The following is a 16,261-nucleotide window of genomic DNA, read 5'->3' as shown; positions in this document are numbered from 1 at the left end:
GATACTGTCATATATAAACAAAGCTGATACACAGTGGAGAAGAGCTAAGTGCAGCATACTGAGATATATCACATTATTTTGGCCATCTTAGGGCATTATTTTAACCAGCCGTTTTACACCATGATACAGACCTCAGCTTTCAGCAAGGTGGGAGACTGATAGTCCATTCTGTGTGTAGACAATATTATTATTTTTTAGTTTTGAAAATGGACATGTACAATTAATTTCAATTGAGGCAATATAGAATGTACCTTTTCACTATTGAATCATGAATATATTACAATGAAGTCCAGGGACCTGTTTTGAGAGGTAAAAAATGAGTCACTGTATGTTGTATTGCTTTTTTGGACCTAAATTTGAGACAAGTATATAAGATTTGAAGTCCCAGCCTACTGTATTATTATGCAACTTAAAGAAATTTCCTGCAGGGCACGGTGGCTCAAGCCTGTAATCCCAGCACTTTGGGAGGCCGAGACGGGTGGATCACGAGGTCAGGAGATTGAGACCATCCTGGCTAACACGGTGAAACCCCGTCTCTACTAAAAAATACAAAAAACTAGCCGGGCGAGGTGGCGGGCGCCTGTAGTCCCAGCTACTCGGGAGGCTGAGGCAGGAGAATGGCGTAAACCCGGGAGGCGGAGCTTGCAGTGACCTGAGATCTGGCCACTGCACTCCAGCCTGGGTGACACAGCAAGACTCTGTCTCAAAAAAAAAAAAAAAAAAAAAGAAAAAAGAAATTTCCTTGGCTAAGTTTTATTAAAGGTTTATTCTGTTTCAAAGTCGTCAAAAATGCTTTAAAATATATATGCTATACTATATATAACCATCTCTGTATAGGTATAATTAAAAACATCTATATGTTTATATATCTATAGATCAATAACTAAATGTATATTTATATACAAATTCAAATGTATATATTCATATATAACCGTAACTGTAATCATCTCTCTATATAACTAGAACCATAACTATATATAACCATACTTTCAGTGAACATCATTGTGAGAAATCAAATGTATGAACCAAAAACTCCAAAACTTGTACTCAAATAAATGATTCTATAAAGATGGTTACTACGATGTCCTTTCAGTTGACTTTAGAAATTCTAGTGAGTAGAAAAAAGAATTTTACTATGCTTCACAGAGACATAGATGTTAAAAAATTTCTTAGACACTAAGCACTTGTACGTGTGTGTTCTTTCTTTCCATAGTGAAGAGGTTACAGTTAGGTATGCTGTAGTATTTTTTAAAATACTATGCTAGGAATAAGAGACAGCTGTATTCTAGACCCACATTTTATCATGAGCATACTGTTAACCTCACTTTTTGTGATAACTACAACTTAGTTTTTCGAGTCACTTCACAGTCAATTCAAGTATTTTCTATTATATAAAGAATAACAAAAATCACTTAATGTATACCTATTATTTCAAATTAATTTCACTGGTTCTCATTTACTTCAAATATTAAAAGAAGGGGTTGGACTAGGTCTCTAGAATGGTTTTCAGTTCTGTTCTCTTGTGTTCTATGTTGTATTATGTTGTTCTTAAACATTTTGCTTTAAAATGTGTTTGTGTGTACCGGAGGAGTTAATATAACTACAAAATAGTTTTCCAAGGCGTGGATGGTTTTGAACAACAAATATTTACCACATAACATGCTTCTAATAATGTGGGGCTTCTGTAAGTACCATTTGTTTAAAGTAGAGTATAAACATTTCCTTTTGGCCGGGCACGGTGGCTCACGCCTGTAATCCCAGCACTTTGGGAGGCTGAGGCGGGCGGATCACAAGGCCAGGAGTTCGAGACCATCCTGGCTAACACGGTGAGATCCCGTCTCTACTAAAAATACAAAAATAAGTAGCCGGACGTGGTGGCGGGCATCTGTAGTCACAGCTACTCAGGAGGCCGAGGCAGGAGAATGGCGTGAACCCAAGAGGCGGAGCTTGCAGTGAGCCAAGATCGCACCACTGCACTCCAGCCTGGGTAACAGAGCAAGACTCTGTCTCAAAACAAAACAAAACAAAATTTCTTTTTGAAACAAAAATAGTGGAACTAACAGTGATACTGTCTCCTAATGCAAGCTCAAATTCCTATACATTTTACATCTCAGTATTTCTAAAATAGCAATGTTATTATTTTATCTACATTTAGCCTCAAATTAAGCTGGTGATTGAAAGGTATAATTGATCACAATTTGGAAAGTTTTTTCCTCCAAATTAATGACTGAGATGCAACTGAAGAAAAAGTTTCTCCTTTTTTGAAATGGTAAAATTAAATTAATGGTCATAATTCTTTTTATTTATCACTTAAAATTCTATTCTTATCCCACATACTAAGAAAAAAAGTGTACTGAGTATGTTGTAATCTTTCAACATAGAGCACTGCATTGAAAAATGTTGGATATTTTCACAGTATGGACCAAGAAGACAAATAATTTAAAACTAAAGCCGGAGGATACTAGAGCCTGGGAAGGGTAGGGATAAGCGAGGACAGGGAGAGATTTGGTAAAGGATATAAAATTAGAGCCAGATGGGAGGAATAAGTTCTAGTGTACTATAGCACCGTAAGATGATTACAGTTAACAGTAATATATTACATAGTTTCAAACAGCTAGAAGGAAGTTATTGAATGTTCTCAACACAAGGAAATGAATGTTTAAGGTGATGGATATGCAATTTACCCTGATCTAATCATTCTACATTGATATTAATATTATGCCTATACATTAAAAATGTACCCCACAAATGGGTACAATTATTGTCCCAATTTAAAGCATAAAGTCCTCTGTAAAAAAGAACTGAAAAAATTACCATGTTTGCAAGCGTTTTCATATAGATTTGGAAAGCCTTTCACATACAATCTGGACATAGCAGTCACATAGCTATTTGCATTCATCATCACAGCATTTGTTTATCTTGTGTCTTCACTTACCTTGATCTAAATCAAATGTAAGTGAAATGTTCCCTCTTCCAGAAGTATTCGGTATGAATAATTAGTTGTTTTTTTCTGTGTAGATAGTTCTTGTACAGGAAGTATCTTTTTAACTGCATCATTGTGTGCACCTTTTTTTCCTATTTTTTTTTTTTTAAGAGAGAGAGGATCTCACTCTGTTGCCCAGGCTGGAGTGCAATGGTATGATCATGGCTCACTGCAGCCTCAAACTTCTGGGCTCAAGCAATCTACCCACCTAAGGCTCCCAAGTAGAGTAGCTAGGACTATAGGTGCACACCTATATGTCTGGCTAATTTTAATGTATTTTTTAGAGAGGGGGTCTTGCTATATTGCCCAGTCTGGTCTTTAACTTGAACTCCTGGCCTCAGGAGGTTCTCTCACCCTGTATGTGTGACTTAAAAGTAGTATTAAATAACCAGAATGAATCAGATTTTATTATAGTCAGCCTTGTTACTAACTTTTTAAAATTGGACATTTCATCTCTATTTTTCTTTTATTTTTCTTTATGGTAGTCATATATAGACAATAATACTTATTGAAAATATTTTTTGAGAATTAAATACCATCTGGTACTATCCTACTGTATCTAGTAGGATATATAGGATCTGTTTTTCCTTTCTTGCTCGTCCTTATAGATATACAACATGAAAGGCAGTAATTCCTTGTTTTTGTTGTAAATCGTGCTAGTTAGAAAAAGTATTTGCAGCTGGTACAATGACGTGGCACATCTATTGCTCTGATGAGGAGAATGTGCTGCTGAATGGAGAAAATCCACTTCTCTGAAAGAGGGAATCCATTACTCTTATAAAACTGGACTCTTCTCATGCACTTTGGGAGGCCGAGGCAGGCAGATCACAAGGTCAGGAGATAAAGACCATCCGGGCCAACCCCGTCTCTACTAAAAATACAAAAAATTAGCCAGATACGATAGCGGGCGCCCGTAGTCCCAGCTACTCTGGAGGCTGAGGCAGGAGAATGACGTGAATCCGGGAGGCGGAGCTTGTAGTGAGCAAAGATTGCACCACTGCACTCCAGCCTGGGCAACAGAGTGAGACTCCGTCTCAAAAAAAAAAAAACGACTCTTTGGAGAATGCTTTTTCCTAAGAAAAATATTAAATTAGAATTCAACCACAGAGTTCACAGTAGTAGGTGTGAAGTTAAAGTGTCTCAATAGATGAAAATAACTGCTACAACAAACAGACTTGCCTGATAGATGTTAGAGAAGTCACTCTGTTCCTTCCAATTCCGGTTAAGATAAGGAATAAAAAGTGTTTCTGTCCTTGACAACGGAGGTTTTCCAAAAGAACTTCCCATTGAAAGACTAGTTTTGATCCAAGTGTAAAAGAAAAGACTTTTTGTGATAATTGCAACTTAATTTTTCGACTCACTTCACAGTCAATTCAAATATTTTCAATTACATAAAGAATAATAAAAATCACTTAATGTATACCTACTATTTCAAATTAATTAATTTTTATCATTAGTTTATTCATTATTTTATTTACCAACAAATATTTATTGAGATTATACTGTGGGCCAAGTACCACTTTAATTTACAGAAATGATTGACATAGTTCTGTCTTTACTGAGTCAACTCTGTGGTTGAATACAGAGAATAAACAAATAAGCCAATAGCCATGTAGCAATTCAGATGATAAGGAGAGCTGTGGCTTCCAGTCATTCCATTTGAATAAAATTTTTCATCTATTATTTTTCCAAATTTACCATTTCAGTATTCTTATTTTATAGAAATACATAACGTAAACACGTTTAACTAAACCTGCCTGACGGCATAGTCTTTGAACCTCTTCTCTTCTCTAATCACATCCTCTTCCTATCTCACACCTAGATTGGGTGATTTATAAATGCTAAGAACCCCAAACAGGTATCTCTAGCCCATTTCTCTTTGCTAAACTCCAGGTTCCTATATCCCAATGCTTAGTTAATATCTCCATTTGGTCTACCAAAAGGCACCTCCAAAAGGAAAATGCCATTTGCTCTCTCAAACCTGTTCTTTCTCCTTTCTCTTCTCCAGCTTGATAAACCTAATCAGATGGAATAATCCAGTACAGGTGCTACACTATATTGGCTTGTAAATTCCCTCTTACAGATGGGGCCCACCCAGGCTAATCAGTTTTACTTAGGTTACACAGTAAGACCGAAGGCAAGTTAGAAGTCAGTTTTCCTGTCTCATAGAATTCTAGGATACCAGAAAAGAAAAAAGGCACTAGTGAGCATTTATAGCTCTTTTCTGCTACATAATAGAGCTAGAAGTCTGTGGAATGTAAGAAACTTGCTAGACTGTGGGTACTAGTTTAGTACATCTAAACTACTTTCTTCTACATCTTTGTAAGAATGATAGCCTTCCTAAAAGCAATAGCCACGGTGCAAGGTGCAGTCATAAGGGAGATACAGAATTGCAGCAGAGAACAGAAAGCCTGGGTAATGTCAAGGAAGGTCTCACAAAGAATTGGGTTGGAGTTACCTCTGGAAAGACCCACAGGAGTTTTCTAGGACGGGGTGAGGAGTTTTTCATTACGGAATTGTGGCAGGGTAAGTAACGCCGCGAGGCCTGCCGTACTGATGTCTCCCTTGTGTGAAGCCCCGCGGGCTCTTTTCCCTTGCACTTTCCTGCATCAGCCCCTAACTCTTTTACAAGCAAGTGGTCCTACAGGATACCAGCAGACCACCAGATGGCTACAAGTTCCTGATATCTAGTACTACCTGGAAAAGAGAACAAAAGTCCCTTATTTCTGACGTAGCACCCACCCACCCCCACCCCCACCCCCACCCCCACCCCCACCCCCACCCCCAATCTCCAGCCAATTAGCACCAAAAGCCCAAGAAGCTATTAGTTACAAATTCCTGCCTGGGGGTGGGAGTTGGGTGGCAGGGGGCAGGGACTTCTCTGAGGTCTTGCATGCACAGCTAAGCTCAAGATTTAACTTATAGCAACCCTTTCCTCATTTTAGTGGTAAAAAGCCCACACCTACGTGGAGATTTTATATGCTAATGGTACATGCGAACTGTGTTAGAGCATGTAGATACTGAGCGCATGAGCCAATTAGAGGTCAGCCTTTGCACACGTTACCTCACCAGTATTTTATGAATATTCACGTACAGCTCCCATACAAGAAATTCCTTCTAAGGCACTAGATGCAGCCTCACCCTTTGAGCAGCCTGCTCTGCATCTCACAGTGCACTGCTGCTTTGCAATAAACTTCTTTGCATGCTCTTACTTTGAACTTGGTCTCAAAGTCTTTTGTACCATGAAGTCAAGAACCCGAGATGGCCCACTCGCAACAGAGTGAGAGGCAGGTGAGGATACTTAACCTCTCTGCAACGATTGATAATGTTGGAGATTTTGCTTCATCTTGACACTCTTCATTCAAAGGCATGCTACGACAGTTTTCTACTCCATCTCAAATGCTGCATTTTATTCTTAAGGCAAAGCTTCGGTGGTCTTAGTTTTCCGAGTGATTAGAAGTGACATTCTGGAGAATATGTAAACAAATCAAAATCCCTCAAATTTGAATCTACTAAATAACGTAATTACTCTAAATCCTACCCCCTGCAAGCAGCATGGCATGATTTGCCAGGCGGAGAAAATAAAAATGGCTTGATTCAAAGAAACATATTTTGAAGACGAGAGATCTCTGCCCACCCCCTCACCATTTTAAAGTCTCACTTTGTTAGATCTGAAGTTAGGCAGATATTTTTTAGATACGCATGCATTTTGTTTTCTTCAAGTTAATAATGAGGTTGTTTTCTGATGCTTTCCTATGAACATGGGGGTTACAAGGAAAAGTCACAGGATCATTATTGCACCATCTGTTCCAGCTGGTTTGTTTTAGTCACGTGCTTTTCAGTGTTCTTAGTGAGCTGTCAACAAACTGCCAATTAAATCTGAAAACCTAACAGGTTGTCAGAGGTTACTATACTGACAAAGTGAGATTACGACACTGTTTATCATGGGATCGATTACTGCTGATTTACAAACAATTTCCAGAACACTTTCTGTGGATGAGTGAACTTTTAAAGATATAATAATGATATCTTTGGATTCTGTATCTAAAGAGAAATAAAAAGGTGATCATGATTCTCTGAGCATACATCGAGAAGAGCCATTCTTTTTATTTTGGTTACTGTTTGATAACTATATAATTGGATTCAATTGGTTTTCTTAGTGATATTTCAAGGAAGAAAAAAATTACAAGGTCGTTGTTTACAAAAGATGAGCACAGAAACTAGGTTTTGTTCTTTCTCTGGTCTTTTTTCGCTATTACCTCTATACTACTGAGCTCAAATGCCTATGTGTAATAGAAATCAGAGTTTTCCTAAGGAAAACTGACTTCTGACTACCTGACTTTTAGTATTAGTTCTGTTTAGTTTTATTTGTGATACCAGTAAATCAATCCAGCGGTATGATAAATTTTGCTGCAGCAAAGCATATATGTATATTTATTTTTGTGTAACTTCGCATTACTGAGAGATTTGGGACTTGGAAATCAGGATTATTAATGAAAACAATTAATTATGGTTAATCATATAAGAAATGTAGATGAAAATAGCACAAATAGGTTGCATATACGGCCTTGAAGATTTACATACTGACTTATTTTTATTGACTTTTAGTGAAATGTAAGGCAGATATTTCTAGCTGATTGCCTTTGGGCAGATAAAATATTTCAGGATAATGTTGATCTAAGTCTGAATGCATGGGATCTAACAGAAGCTTTATAAGATTTTTAGTAACCTATTAAAATTCATTGTTAATTTGCTCTATATTTTATAATGCGTGAAATATTTGTAGTCATATAGAATATGTGTGTGTGTGTGCACGTCTGTGTGTGTGTCTGTGTCCACACACAAAGAGAAAGACGAGAGGGAAGAAGAGAAAGAGAAAATGAGAGGGAGGGCAGAGAAAGAGAAATCTTAGTGAGCACTTTAAAGAGATTTCTAACCTCATTTGTACGGAGAGTCCGCATGGAAGGAAGTTGTTTTCATGCCCCTTTCTTGACTCTCCTGGTGGACAACAGAAGCAGCAGATGTATTCAGAACCTTGTGGAAAATATCTCCTAACTTGAGCTGGTCCTTTTTGCTTTATTCTTGGCTCTATCTTGGATTTAATATCTTCCATCCAGATGTCTTATAAACAAATATTCACCTCTGAGAAAAGGATTAGGCTATACATCAAAATGACAAAAAAAAGAGGGGAGGGGACGGGTTGCAAATGAAAATATTTAGTTTGCTCAGGTTAGTTTTCAGAAGCTTTGTAGCATCATTGGAAATAGGAATTGCATTAAACATTATCAGAATGTAAGGAAACGTGATCTTTATTTTATCCTTGAATGCAGAACATTTATGCATTTGTTTATTGTTCAGTAGGTGCCAGGCTATTTGCTAGGCCCAGGAGATGTAATGCTGAAGAAAACAAAACTAAAAGCAAACGATTTCCTGCATTAACAAAGTTTGGAGAAAAAAAATGATATATAATCTAATGGAGAAGACCAACATTTTTCAAATAATCATGGTTATGATTTATAATTACATCCCTGAAATGAAGGAAAATTGATCTATGGGAATAAGTAACTAAAACAAGTCACTCAGGGAAGAGATTCTTGAGAGAGATGTCTGATATGTGAAAGTTTTTTGGTGATAAATGGGGCAGGAAGAAAGGGCCTTATTTCCAGTGGAGAAAATACCTTACAAAAGCCTTATAGCAGAGACAGGCAAAATAAGTTAAAAACACTGAATGAAGTTTAGTGTCGCAGGAGGTGATATCTAGAGGAAGAGAGGAAAACATAGAGCCCCAACACTGGGAACTTGTCAGCTAGGTCAGGGATTTTGGTTTTTATCTCAAAAGTACATGAAAATATGCTAAAGTTATTAATGAGTGCAATAACATGATCACTCAGGCTCTCATGTGGAGAGTGGACTTAAGATGCATATATAGAAATTTGGAAGACTAACAAGGATGTAGTTAGGGCAGTTTAGGTGAGAAGTGTCTTGACAGCTTGCAATAGAGTGAGGACAGTCAATATGGAGAGGAAGCAAAGTTTAGGAATATATTTAGAAGGTAGATATAAAAGAATTTAGTGATGAGTTTAGGGGGTAAACAAGAGATATCAAAGATGTTTCCTTGGTTTCTGATTTAAGTACACAGATGAATGAAAATCTGGAAAAGTGTGGTGTTATGGGAGGGTGTGCATACTATGAAGGACTGTTTTTGAAACATGAAGGTGGAACTAAGTAAGCAAGCTATACCATTCTAGAGATTGAATGTGAAGCAATATATATAATTAAGACCAGAGATGATGTTAAGATAACCTGGGCTGAATGAATGAAACAGGAATATAGGTGGCTAGCAATGAGATTTGATAAGCCACAATATTTAATGGCAAAATAAAGCAGTAGGCTGAACCTGGTAAAGTACTGAGGAATTTTCACAAAATCTACAGAAACAGAAGAGAGAAATGTTATAAATACCAAAGAAAGTGACAATTTCTTCCAAAAAAAAAAAAAAAAAAGGAATGGCCAGCATATGTCTTGTAAAAGTGCATTAGGAATGCCCACTGGTGTGTGTTTGTGTGTGTGTGTGTATGTGTGTGTGTGTGTGTGATTGTGCTGGTTAGCTTTGAGAAAGCTAAAAGTCAGTTTAATGGCCTGATGAGGTCAGAAGCATAACTGAGTGGACTAGGGTAAAAAAATGGATGGAAGGATGTATATAACTATTCCAGAAATTCAAAAAGTAGAGGAGAGAAATTACCTTAAAACATAGGCCATTTACATCTGTCTAAAGATGGAAGAAAATAATTGAGAAAGGGAGTTGAAAATTCAGTCAAGAACCAGGCTCAGTAGCTCATGCCTGTCACCTCAGTGCTTTGGGAGGCCACAGCAGGAGAAGCACTTGACACACCAGGAGTTCAAGACTAGCCTGGACAAGATAGTGAGACCCTGTCTCTGAAAAGTAAAAATAAAACATTAACTGTGCCTGATGGCACACACTTGCCATTCTACCTACTGGGGAGGCTGAGATAGGAGGGTCATTTATGGTGCCATTGCACTCAAGCCTTTGTAACAAAGTAAGACCCTGTCTCTAAAACAAACCCGAAATACAGCATAGAGCAATGTTAATCAATTGATTACGTTTCTCAAGAAGTCAGACATAACAGATTGACTTTGACAGAAGAAAAACTCCTCTCTGTCACAGTAGGGAAGGAGGTGTGTTGGCGAAAGTGATAAAGCAGGAAATACTTGAACTCAAAGTTTAGATTTGTGTGTTTGGAAAGGACTTAGTATTTATACAATAATAAGTTTATGCCATTTTACAACTTATTTATATACAAAAATATAGAAAGGCTGAAGTAGCGCTTTTAGTTTAAAGTGCTTGTAAAGCAATTTTCTAGGAAATGCCTTTTTAAATACTGAAAAAGTACATTAGTAACTAAATATAATCCACCTGCATAGCTTCTGTTGTACTCAGTTAATTTATTAAGTACTGCCTATCATAGACTATCTTATTAACATCTCATCAATATTTACCAGTGAATTATAATAACTATAAGTCTATTAATATTTGTTCATCAAACATACTCAAATAAAAGTTCAATATTTATATATTAATAATTATATTCTGTACAGATAATTAGAAAATTAAGTATAATGCAATATTTTCTCTATTTCCCCTTTTCTTTTGACCTTTTTTTATTAACTCTTTTCTTACCACATTTTTATCAGTCCCTTTATTTCTTCTTATTTAATATTTTGTCTGAATAAAAAAATATTTGTTATGATCAAAGGAATAATCTGTATTTGGAGATACTTACTTCTCATTTCCCTTGGCAACTACCAGCAAGTTTTCATTAGATTAATGGAGATTTATACGTGATATTAAATATTTCATGATACGTGTTTTTCAATATATAATTCATTTTCTCTGATTCCTTGCAATTTTAATTTTGACAGGTGAAAAGCAGTAAGGATGTTTAAGTGCTGCTCAGTTGTCTTGGTTCTTGGATTCATTTTTCTGGAGTCAGAAGGAAGGCCAACAAAAGAAGGAGGATATGGCCTTAAATCCTATCAGCCTCTAATGAGATTGCGACATAAGGTACAGTCAATATTCTGAATCTGCTTGTAGTGCCTGCCAATTATAAACTAAGCTATTCGTTTTCTGGTTTATTATTCACATAGGTGCACTTATTTGAGAATATACTTTCAGTAGTTTCCATATGATTTTTAAAATGCACATTTTAATACATGAAATAGCAGTAAATTTGGAAATTTACAATTTCGAGATCTACTTCTTGACAAAGAATAGAGATGGACCATTAAAAACATAATTATTAGAATTTACATAGAGTAATACTAGTAAATTTATAAAGAAGTAAATATAAAACCCAATCTACCAGATAATTTATATTACTCCCATATTAATTGTGATTTTAGAAGATTTTAAACTAAATAATTATTACGTCCTATGCTTAGCTTTGCTATAAGATAAACACAAAGTTATCTACACCATCTGAAGATATATAGGTTGGCAAAGGATTTGTTTCCATAGAAATTATTAGAAAATTTCATAGTATGGGGTTTTCTAATGTTGGACAAATACTCCACTTTTTATGTTAAATGTTTTGAAGTATAAAATAAACTGATATTTAGGCATATAATAAATTATAAACATTAAATACTTATGATAAATTAAGCTAGTGTTTTATTTTAATAACAGTCCATGATACTGAAAATAATATTCTAAACTTTTTATTAAATCACGTAACATTTTATAATAGATTTTTGAGTTTTAAGAAAGTAGGAAAAAACATCAAAAATAACATACTAATTATGGGAGAAAACTTTATATATCTGTAACATTTCTTATTCAACTTGTCTATAAGAAAGACTTTTGAAATAAACAAATAGATTTTTTTTCCTTTGGAATTAATATATGCATTTACGCTGCATATATTTTTGCTGAAATTATTTTGTAAGTATCAAATATTTTGAAAAAATAGCCAATCTTTACTGGGACTTTTGTGTACCAGACATTAAGCTAAGCTCTTCAATGCATTATCTGATATAATATTCAAAACAATCTTATGAAGAAGTAACTATTTTCATTTTATAGGCAATAAATTAAGTCATTGAAGGGTGAAGAAATTTTCTAAATGCACACATTTATTGAATATATTAATTGGTACAAAATGAAGGATAGATTCGATAGCCAACAAAAAAGGAAGTATAATGTAAAAATATACTTTAATGTCAAAATCATTGTAAAAATTCAGTTACAGGTGAAAATAAATAAATTTTTAAAGTTTCTAGTCTTGACATATGCAATTGGAGAATTGCCGTTGACCTACCACTTTTCAATTATCATTGCTTTCTCCTACCTCATGGACTAATAATCAGTTTTATCCCCAGCCGAAGTTTAGAAATAAATAACTTAATGTTCTCAGAACACATTATTAATACAGCAATTTGGTACATATATTTATGTACCCATTGAATATTTATTCTGTGCTGTTTGTCTGCCCTAAGTTATATGTCTTGAAATGAGGAATTATGCTTTACATTTTTTTATTTTTATTTCTGGTGCCATGAACATAAAAGACACTGTTTAATTAAATCAATGGCGGAAAAATGACAGGTAGAATGCATGATGATGCTTTTCTGATTGTTCCCTTGCGAAATATCATACCACTGGTTTTAATGTGTTAGTATATACATTTATAAACAAACTGTTTTCTATTGAGTTTGGATGCTAAAGAAAAACTTAAGTGTTGAGATTTAGTAAAGCTTTAAAGAAATAACACACTGAGTTAAACTTGTTTGAGAAGCGGTAATACCTACCAAAAATCATGTAAGTCACCTTCTACTCTTTTATATATCTGCATGTCTTTACCACTAAACAGTTAGAAATAATATATGACTGTTGGCTTTAAAAGCGAAGACAGAGAATGCCTGGTCATACCTAACTTTCAAACAGCTTTGAGCAGAGATGAGATTTGGTGAATATGTGTGTATCTGTGTGAGAAAGTGGATGTTTGACAGGAATGACCAGGAATCCTGGGTTGTAGAAGTCCCTGTAAAAACCCCATCTTATACTTTGTACTCATTGTCAACCCTCCTATTCAGCCCTCAGGAATTACCTTCTTTTCTCTGACACCTTGAGGATTGTATTAGAGCTTTTATTTTTGTTTGTGTCACTAGGATCCCAGAAATTTCTGGCCTTCCTTTTCCCACTGATTCCCATTATGAACCCATTGGGTTCATACATCACCTTATTGGTGAGACCTTACCAAACCATGATTGAAAATGGAAAGCCAAAAACATTCTCTCTCAATTTCTTTGATTTGTTTTCATCCGCAAAACTCAACACCATTTGTCAAGACATATACTTTACTTATTTTTTAGTTTGTTGGATGTTTTCTTTCATTAGGATGTGAACTACTTTTCATCTTGCTCTGGAACAAGGAGAGTATTGGGCACATGGCACAGGTTCAATAAATATATGGCAAATGAATGACTTTATCAGATGGCTATAATAAGACTGAAAACAAGATAACATGTGTATCATATATACATATTTATATTTTTATTTATATAGTTATTAAAATAAGTAAAATTTCTTATTTATCAAAATAAAGTCAACAGCATAATACTTCAAATTTTAAAAATAAATTATATTAATAGCATCATATAAATTAATTTTCTCCTACTCATTATTTTTAACCTGTATGATTTATTTAAATTGTAAAAATGTACATATTTATATTTTTAAGACAAATAATGCAAAATTCATTTGGATTAGATTTTGCTAATGTTAAATATTACTTATTGACTAGAAAAGTATAAATAATACACAAAATAGATCTCCAGGTCTGATAAATCATGTTTTACATTTTTTCCTAGAAGAATGTAAGTACTTTGAATCTGAACGAATAGAGAGAGAGCTCATTTTTACCAAATACTTGTGTGGCAGCCATATAATGAATCCAATTTTGGAATCAAAAAGGAAAATATGAGACCTGTTTGTCAGATTACATTGAAATATTGTAGATACAAATATAAACATATGCAGGCATATCATTTACAACTATCAACATAAATGTAATCGAAAATTTGTTTGTATCTTGAAATAAAAATGAATGACACAACAATGTATCATGCTAATTATAGAAGTCTTACTTATAATCCACAGATAAGAGAGGAAGCCGATCATACGTTTTATCCCATGTATTTACTCAACAAGCATGTATGGAATGTCATATGTTGGAATTCATTCACTCTCTAGATTTGTAAAATGCAATTACCAAATCCAAATTCCAAAAGAGGATTTTATTTACCACTTTAACTTAAACATTGCATACTCATATCATACTAGGTGGTTTTATATACATTAATTGTTGTAATTTATGTAATAATCCTGGGATGTAGGGAATATTATTCCTATTTATTCACATGACATTATTAAAACCCAGAGAGGTAAAGTAACTTTCCCAAGGACAAGAGAAAATGACAGAACTAATGAGATCATTAAAGGCAGGTAAAAGCAAAGGTAGGACAGACATAGGGAAGAAAAGGCCAGAAAATAAATAGAGATAATGATGATAGTAAAGCAAAATGACATTGACCTCAGGAGAAATAGCTTATGTTCTTTCAGTTTGTTTCTCTTGTTCCTCCATAAGCACAACCATAGAATCCCCATGTCCATTTCTGAAATGAATGTCTTCTCCTGAGGGTTGTGCAGTCCTCATTTAGGCCAGCCTCCCAATGAAGACTCACTGGGAAGCAATACTTAACCATCCTCATTGCAGGTCTGTGGCCCAAACTCTGTGTGTGAGCACAGTGTAGTAACTATTGACAGTCTTGTGCATTTGTGAGAAAGTTCCTTGGACACTCGCAAATTTTGAGCCGTCTTTAGAATGAGTGTACTCAGAGCAGCCATGATGAACTTGACTTAACATGTCGCCGGGCACTGACTGTATAGCAGGTACTCTGTTAGCTATATTCCATATATTAGGTTACTTAATTATGTGAATATTCTCATGGCATAAGTGATTTTATTGCTGTTTTTGTAAATGGGGAAACTGGAGTTCACAGATATTTACTAATTACTTAATGTCATAGCTGGAAAGCCAGATAGCAGTATCTGGAAATACACAGTCTCAATAACTTAATCGAGTTTACAGAATGAGTACTTTTGTAGTAATATGGCCTGTACGCAATGTATTTCCTGTTCTCCCCACATTCATGTGATAGTAACATAGGCTTACGTGTCTTGGCACTTTTGTGCTTGGATAGGACCATGTGTCTAGTTCTGGCCAATGAGTTGGGAGCAGAAGTGCCATGAAGTGCTTCTGGGCTGAATTATATCATAATTCACATTGGATCACAATTGTAAAATCTTCTAGAACTCTCTTTTCTTCTGAAGCATTGCAAACAGCATCTGGTCAAGGTGGGGGCTACTTAACTATTCCAAACTGCCTAAATAACTATTATGAGTAAAATATCCTGACAATTAGAGATTGTCGTGGAAAAAGAAGTGAAGGGTTTTAAATCACTTCACTTTGTACATCATTGAGATTTGGGAGTTGTTGGTTATTTCTTTAAAACCTTAGCTTTGTCTGCAATCAAGACAGAACTAGAACTTAAACTCACATCACCTTATTACAAACCCTGTTTTCCTTTTTTCTTTACCATTTGGGGTCCCTGTTTCATTTCTACTCTTGGCCTTTTCTTATTCTCATTTCTCTGTTATCCCTTTCTTCTCACTACTTGCTTGGTTGTAATTTTCCATCCCAGTTTAATCTCTGGCTATATTTGTAATGATGTAATATGTATGTATTAATAGTTCAGCGTATTAACATGTATCTAATTGGTTGCTGGTAAATCCTTTTGAGGTCAGTAACATAGCTTACAACCTTTTCTCTTACCTACAGTGCTGATCACACTGCTGCATTGTTTGCTGATGATTATAATCAAAGTCAGGCTTGAGGGAAGATCTTATGAGGACAGACAAGAGTATTCTTTGAGTATACCTAGTGGCACCAGTTAAAGTCCTTAAAATGTTTTTATCTCTATTTAACCAGACACTACTATGTCCAACTTTGTAGTGCAGAGCTACCCCTGCAAATCTAAATTGACTTATGGTTCCCTGACTTACTAAATCAAAATGTTTATCTGTGAGGGTAGCTACTGAGTAAAAGGGGCAAAGAGTATACATGGTTTAATAATTCCTAAGAGGGTTGCTATTTATGATAGTACAGTATAATTCAAAGAATTCCTTTGTGGGATGTGACT

The 16,261-nt window shown here is 35.1% G+C and overlaps 1 protein-coding gene across 7 annotated transcripts in view; it reads left to right on the top strand.

The window, feature by feature from the left end:
- FSTL5 (follistatin like 5) overlaps nucleotides 1-16,261 on the top strand; it is a 786,887-nt gene that overhangs the window by 40,841 nt on the left and 729,785 nt on the right. For all 7 annotated transcript variants that reach the window (XM_008000150.3, XM_008000148.3, XM_008000146.3 and 4 more), the window contains one exon: nucleotides 10,925-11,066. In XM_008000150.3, the coding sequence (XP_007998341.2) occupies nucleotides 10,941-11,066 (126 nt within the window). In that variant the 5' untranslated portion in view covers nucleotides 10,925-10,940. The remainder of the gene's footprint in view (nucleotides 1-10,924; nucleotides 11,067-16,261) is intronic.

This window comes from Chlorocebus sabaeus, chromosome 7 (assembly GCF_047675955.1).
Source record: "Chlorocebus sabaeus isolate Y175 chromosome 7, mChlSab1.0.hap1, whole genome shotgun sequence".
In the NCBI taxonomy this organism is placed as follows: domain Eukaryota; kingdom Metazoa; phylum Chordata; class Mammalia; order Primates; family Cercopithecidae; genus Chlorocebus; species Chlorocebus sabaeus.
This window is presented reverse-complemented; position numbering and strand designations above follow the sequence as displayed.